The 8,037-nt window shown below is 40.3% G+C and overlaps 1 protein-coding gene across 1 annotated transcript; it reads right to left on the bottom strand.

The window, feature by feature from the left end:
- Positions 1–7,464: 7,464 nt before the first annotated feature.
- LOC121415449 (uncharacterized protein K02A2.6-like) lies at positions 7,465–8,037 on the bottom strand. Its single transcript, XM_041608651.1, has one exon. The coding sequence runs from the start codon at positions 8,035–8,037 to the stop codon at positions 7,465–7,467; it is 573 nt and encodes a 190-aa protein (XP_041464585.1).

Genomic DNA, 8,037 nt, shown 5'->3' with positions numbered 1-8,037 from the left:
CTTTGAATGACTCCTCGGTATGTATTGGCATTATGATCATATGTGAAGTGTTATCTAAAATACTTCCCAGGGAGTAGAAAATGCATGGTTACATTTCATTATTCGCAGGCACTCCTGAAAGGTTAACATCATTGGGGCCAAGGACTAACGAGCTATTTCTATAGATTGTTTATAACAAGTAAATACAGACAATTATTAAGCAGGTGCACTGATATGGTTCCCAATGTTGTCAAGTGCCTTAGTTTGGTTTTTAAAATGATAGCATCATTCATTAAAACCTGTCTTAAGCTTTCATTTAGGTCCAATGACATGACTTTATATTGGAGTATCATCCAGTATTCCAATCTTACAAAATGTAGTGGTCATGAATCATTATTTCTTTGATTCTTTGTGAAAAGGTTTTAAAGTGAGGATATCAATTGTTCTCTCTTGGTAATGTTTTGTTCATACAGGACACAAATGAATCCATCCACCTGTCCCTCTATGTTGCTAAAGGGATTTATTACCTGAAGTTGCAACCTTTCTCTCACACACGTACACACACTTTATGACAATCCTTCGGGGATGGCAGCAGTGTTTTATTTTTTTCTTCTCCATTTTTTTCTGATTTATTAAAAGATTACTTATTCTACTTTGCATTTATCATCATTTGCAAATAATGCATAAATGTGCAAAGATAACATGCATGTAAAACAAAGTGCAAAATAATCAAACATAGTGAACACACATGTGAAGCATTTCTATGTTTCATGTAGAATAATGGACGATATATAATGGACAACGATTAGTTACTACTAAAATGCCCGCAACCCTTTTCCCCATTCTCATTTGAACATGTCCACAGCATTCAAGTTTTGTAATTGTGAATTTTTTTGTAGATATTCACTTCAGCTGCATTAGAATATGACTTGCAGTCACCATCATGTGTCCAGTGTCAACTTGGTTTGCTTTTTTTTGATCTCCTGAATATGTTTTCCATAGCTGTAACCTCCATATTCCCGGATGATCTATCAGAATTCTTATTACTTTTGTGCATTTCATACCATTCGGTTAAAGTGGCATCATCCATATTCTTCCTGCTTTTCTTACACATGCTACATTGCTTTGACAGGACATCAATGTCATCCACTTTGGATTTTGGGTCTACAACGGTCAGATGAGTCACAATCCTGTTTTTGCTTTAGAAGCCTCTGCGTTGCCAGGTGCAGTCACAAGACACAGTTGCATGTACATCTTTCACGTCATTTTTGTCAGCATCTCGTCTCATTCCAAAGGATATCAGGGGAGGAAGCAATTTATTGCTTGGTCACGGACAGTTGGGGAAATTTTTCTCAAATTTAACCAAAAGGGTGCATGAAATCGTTCAATTTCCCTAAAGAAAATCCAGAAACACCCCAATGACAAGCCCAGTCACCTCACTCCCTTTCATTTTTCTTTGATTTTGTGTGTGTATGTTTGTCTTGCCCCCATCCCCTGAAAAAAATTCTGGACACTGCCATTTAGACTGTATTTTTGTTTAATCATTCATTTTTGTAAATACCTTTATCGGTGATCACATACTGCTTGAAGGATGACACTGTGCAAACTTGTCTTCATGCCAATATAGATCAAGTAGGGCGTACAGGTTAAAGTATGACATGTTTGTTTTCATGGTGAAAATGTTGAATAATAATCTGATTTGACCAAGATGTTACCAAGGTCGTAAGCACCCGCCTTGATATCTGTTAATAATCCCCCAAACAATCACTTCAATTCATTTGAATGGAGTTCTTTAGTTGCATCTATAGTCCATGTCATGAGATTTACATTGTATATAATACAGAAGCATCATCTGCAGTCGAGTCTCGTAACAGTGGGTGGTCACAGCATAACATCCAGTCTTCAGGATCGTGCATAACTAGTCTCATTCATCAAGATGACGGGGCGTGGAAAACGAGGAAAGGGTCTCGGAAGGGTGCACATCGCAAGGTTCTACGAGACAACATCCAAGGTATCACAAGTTTAGTTTCAGTTTAGTTCAGTTTAGTTTGCCTGCTATCCGCCGTCTAGCAAAAAGAGGTGGAGTCAAGAGTATCTCTGGTCTTGTCTACGAGACACGTGGTGTACTGAAAGTCTTCTTGGTGACTGTCATCTGTGATGCCATCACCTATTGTGAGCACGTCAAGCGCAAGACTGTCACATCCACAGAGGCCGAGGAATGGAATTAGAACCACTTTCTTTTGTTCTCCTGAGTGACTTGGCTGTGTGATACAGTGGTCTCATATCAGCCATTACCTTCACTCAAGCAAAACAATAAATTATATGATCACACAAAATAAGATATAATTCCATACAGTAAAATATATTGTTGGTTTAGTGACCTCAAAATAAGCATAGCTTATAGAAAGGGGCTGCCAAGTGTACATAATAGGAAAGGAAAATTTAATACAATTATTCAGTAACCACACTACATACACTCACAAACAAACTTTTCAGGGGCAAGTTCATTGATAATTCCAGCCAATTATTTTTGCTGTCATTAATACAGGTTTAATTGATAACTGTATACAGTACTTACCACTACATCAGCCTTTTTTATGATCAGGTAATTCTCCTACTGCATCTTGGCTTTAAAGCTAAGATGCCTTATTGAGGAGTTGATGGATGGCTAATGGGTTTTTGGAGAGGACCTGTGATGATGATGATGAGCTTGGGTGTCTTCTTTGGTTTATACTTTGTGCACAGTAGCAGGCTTAGATTGGTACAAGGATATTGCATTTCTTTCAAATGCTTGGCATGGAATCATTAACAAGTGATCCAAGGGAGACCCCTTGAATCAACACCTCCACCTTCCCGATATCGCAATGAATGATTCAGTTTACCAACCAGAACAGGGGCGGACAGACAGATTGACGGCGTCTTTCTCGATGAGAAGACGATTTCTTGGTATGAACTAGATGCATAGCCTCTTTAACTGAGCACCCTTTCCACATTATTATGAAGCGTTGCCAGTTATTCCAAATTAGGCATGCAAAAATGTCCGGCGAACCTATGAAACAATGCTGATGGATTCGTTGGGTGGCTGGACATCACCGACGGATGGTATCCCGCGCCACCTTGTGCACTGATCGTGGGATCGGTTCTTTGCCTGGTCTAGAGCCATTGACCCCTCAAGATGGAGAACTAGGATTTTTCCTGCAGAAAGCCCCAAGAGTTACTTGGTCACAAAAGTTCATGACTCTCCCAGCCACTTCGACGGGATGATTCAAGTACATTATTGTGTATACTGGCGCACACTTGATTTTGAGATCATCTTGAAAAAAATTAACATGCGCGAAATACAACGTCGCGACGCACCAAAATTTTAACGTTCTCTTGCTGTTGTTTTTCCCGTATTGTGCATGTTATTTTCTCTTGCTTTTTTTTTCATTATAAACCTGTTTACAATTATTCATTTGCTTGAATTTCTTTTTCTTTTCTTTGCTGAGATCAATGAACTTAAAGAAGCAAGGCATTAGAAATCTCATTATGATAGGCATCGTGGGCCAGACGGAAATCATAGAAGGAAACTGTATTAAAAAAGAGAAAGAGACAGAAAAAAAAGAAAGAGAACTATTCTTTCTTGGAAAATTGGCAGCCCTGAAAAGGGCCATTTAACTCAGCCTGAAATCCAAGGAACTCCTCCTCATCATCAGTATTATCGTCCTTCTCGCTGTGGCAGATTCCTCATTAAAAACCTTCTGCCCCAGTGTCTCCCAGACCGCTAACCTTAGAAATTCCTTCATAATCATAAATGATTTTAAAATACAAGTCGACGAGCAACAGGTTGTTGGTGATGATAGTTCAAATAGGTAAAATTCGGCCAGTAAGAGCGCCTCAGTGAACACGTCCGCTCATGACGAAGTTGAAGAGTATATATACCACAAGTGTAGACAAAGCACTCGCTACACTAATCAACTTATGAATTGACGTACCCATTTCCATTTTCTAGCAAATCTAAATAACTTTCCTGTACATGTATGTCATCATTTGTTTTTGCCCACCTGGGGTGACCTAACAAAGGTTTGGGTCTAGGAGTAGACCGACTCCTATTTACCGATGATTGAGATTTTTATTCCCCCTCACCACCTCACAAATGGACGCCTCCCTCCATCCCTCGTTGGTCAAAATTCGGTCTCTTCAAGGCCCTAATGGGTCGGTTCAATACCTGGTTAAGGGTGAGCTGGAGCTCATTTTGAGGGCCCTATAAACATCTGCCCCAGTGCCTCCCTGACCGCTAACCTTAGAAATTCCTTCCGTGGCCCTCCATGTCCATTGCTCCCTCGATCTGATTGCCAAAGCTGAACATTACATCTAGAGCGTCTCATTGGTTGAAATTTGGTCTCTTCAAGGCCCTAATGGGTCTGTTCAATACCTGGTTAAGATTGAGCTGGAGCTCATTTGAGGGCCCTATAAACATCTTCTGCCCCAGCGCCTCCCTGACCGCTAACCTTAGAAATTCCTTACGCGGCCCCCCATGACCATTGCTCCCTCGATCTGATTGCTGGAGCTGAACATAATGTCTAGTCCTGCTGTTGCATCAAAGGTGGACCTCTTCAAGACCCGAAGGGCTCCGCTCATTACCCCCCCCCCCTCAAAATATGAAAATTAGGTTTGAGCGGCTGTGGTCTATTTGTGATGCAAGCTTCTCCAGCTTTCCTTTCAGGGTGACATTGCTATATAAATAAAAGGGTGAATGTTTAAGATTGATATAAAAAGTAAAGGAATGTAGTTGCAACAAACACTTCATTCATTAGAAAATCTTTAAATACAAAATTAATCATCTTGTATGTGAACATAAACTTATATGTGTGAAATCTTAGCTGAAAACTGATAGTGATGATCACCTACACAGGAAAGCATACATTCCCAAAAAGACCAGAAATTAATATTTTTAAACCTAAACGGACTTCAGTTTGGACTTATTGTAGCGGTGTTAGCAACACTTAAATTAATCACAGACCCCAAAGTTGGTTAAATCCGGTCCTAACTATTAAACTTGAGGCTTTCGCAAAAACAGTTCTCTTCAATAACATGACAGCTCATAATTTATATCTTATTTATTCAGAGTAACTGAGCTATACACAGTATATAGGCTGAACTGATGGTAAGCAAGATTACGGATAATTCCATTTGCATTGTACATAACAAATATATCCATAATAACAATAATATTGATTTGATTGCAAATTTCTATGAAGAACCTGTTGAGTCATGACGTTCCAACATCCATCAGGCGAGTGGACACCAATCGTGTCTATCCAAGTAATTAACCTTGCTTCCAAGTCAGTAGAATGTAGTGAAACCTGACTTGATTCCCCAGGGGCGGAAAACTAATCATATGAGAGACGGCTCTGAATTTTTCGTTGAATCCTGTCCCAGGGGTGTGAAGGTTGGAACCTTAAATCACCCCTCTGATTCAATGAGAGCGGAATCTCCACCCTCTCTCAAATAGCTTCCTTTACACCTCTCTAAGACCACATGGTTTCCCTGTCACCACGTCCTTGTTATTGAAACAGTGTCCCGTAGGATTATAAAGGAAGATGTACACTGCAGATTCTGGAATAGCCCAGCAACCACTGGATTTTCAGTGATGGTACATGTGAGCTTTCAGTGACTGTTGTTTTTCACCGATGTATGAATCCTGACACCAACTCTGTTCACACCTGATACGATACCAGAGCTGTCTCTCAGTCAAAGCTCACAACAAAAATTTTTGAAGTGGCATTATCCTACTTAGATTATATTCGCTGGTGTTGTGTATTTGTATGAATTATTTGGCATTACAAAGCTCATCACCAACACATACAAAGATTAAGTCCAAGCCGGTATTAGTGATTCATGTCCAAGGCTTTATTCCGGCACCACCGGTAACTAAGGCAGCTTCCATGTTGTACACGTCACAATGCTTTTTACTCATTTCCATAATGTACGATCGATACTGATAATGATATCGATAATGAACAATTACATGACATCCCCTTTCTCTAATAAAAAAAAGAAAGAAACTGGTATCTCTATTTTTTCTAGTAATCACTGTTAACAAACGAAAACTGTTGGGGAAGAAAATTGTACCATTTTTTTTTTAATCGCTAGTGAAAAATATATAATCACATCCTTGTTCTTGCTTTCATATATGAATCATTTTGGTATGTTTGCAACGATACAGTATTTATTTTTCTTAGCATTAAAAACGTGTGAATAGAATACAAACTAATTTCCTTTGTTTCCAGAGCTTTCTTCCCTCTTTGTGAGAAAAATAAAACCTTTTTTTTTTTAATAGTTACAAATCAAAACAATGCACTTTTAAACATCGTTCATTGGTAAGTATAAGGCAAAAAGAATATGTCACCTTCTATGTTGTCCATCAATTATTCGTTTTCACCAAGAATCACATTTTGTTAAATCTTCTAAATATTTGATAAAAACTCGATCATAGGCAAACACCAATACAGTTAACGAATTATTAATGGTAATCAAATTACCAATACTTTGAACATAAAACACATAAATACTCATTCTTCAATAAGTCGTCGTGGTCGCTTCACATGATAACCACTCCTAGTTCTGTCAATTTGTCTTGCTGTGGTTAGTGTTTTGTCTGGTCGATACACTATCTTGAAGTCATAGGGCTGTATCTTGATCATCATTCTCTGCAGCCTTGGCGGAGTTTCAGCAAGGTTCTTATGCTGTATGTTTTCAAGTGGCTTGTGGTCTGATTCGATGATGAAGTTGGACCCAAATACATAGGTGTGGAACTTCGTACAGACAAAAACCACAGCAAGTAACTCTCTCGATATTCGCATATCGTTGTTCAGTTGGAGTCAGTGCCTTGCTTGCAAAAGCCACAGGCTCATTGTCCTGAAGGACCGCTCCTAGCCCTCTCTGAAAAGTGTCCACTGTATCACTGTTGGCTTTGATGGGTCATAGTATCTCAAGGTGGTATACTCTGTTATCTTGTCTTTCAGACGCGGAAATGCCAACTGGTGAGTGGCATTCCACTGCCATTCGCTGTCACTTCGGATTAGGCTACGGAGGGCATCAGTATGCTCGGCTAACCGTGGCAGGAATGGGGACAGGTACTGCATCATCCCGAGAAATCTCTGGAGATCCTTCACATTTTGGGGATGGCAGTGCTCTAATACTGGCCACCTTGTCTGGGTCAGGGTGTACACCTTCTGCGTCGTAGTAGCATCCGAAAAACTTCACAGAGGGAATCTTACATTCACACTTCTCAAGGTTGAACACTAACCCAAATTCTCTGGAAACTTTCATGAGGTTTATCATGTTCTTGTCGTGTTCCTTCTCGTTCCTGCCGAACACTACAATGTCGTCTGCAATGCCTATGGTACCACCACAACGCTCTAAGATGAGGTCCATCTTCTCCTGAAAGATGTCTTGTGAGACGTTGAGTCCAAAAGGCAATCGCTGATACCTATAACGACCTTATGGGGAATTGAAGGTCGTTAGCAGACTAGATTCTCTGTCAAGAACTATGCTCCAGTATCCATGTCGGGCGTCCATCTTGGAGAAAACCCTTGCACCACTTAACTTGTGCGTAATCTCTTCGAGTGTTGGAGTCTTGTGATGGGTGCGTCTGCATGCTCTATTCAGATCCTTGGGATCAAGGCACACTCTAAGCTTCCCATTCGACTTTCTGCTCACTGCTAGGGATGACACCCAGTCTGTTGGCTCAGTTACCCTTGTGATAACTCCTAACTCTTGCATCCTGTCAAGCTCTTCCTTAAGCTCTTTCTGTAGATGGATGGGCAATTTCCTGGATGCATGTACTACAGGATGGGCATCCTCCATCAATGTGATATGGAACTCTCCTGGAAATCGTCCGATTCCAGTGAAACAGTCTGGAAACCGCTGCTGAAGATCTCTCTTATCACGGAGTGGTAGTTGCTCCTTCTGCTGTACTGAGCAGTTCAGAATCACTAGCTTCATTGCCTTTGAGCTTGGCAGACCCAGAATAGCTGGACTCTTGGTGTCCACAATGTAGAAGGTTGTATCCAT

Source organism: Lytechinus variegatus, chromosome 5, assembly GCF_018143015.1.
Source record: "Lytechinus variegatus isolate NC3 chromosome 5, Lvar_3.0, whole genome shotgun sequence".
In the NCBI taxonomy this organism is placed as follows: Eukaryota; Metazoa; Echinodermata; class Echinoidea; order Temnopleuroida; family Toxopneustidae; genus Lytechinus; species Lytechinus variegatus.
This window is presented reverse-complemented; position numbering and strand designations above follow the sequence as displayed.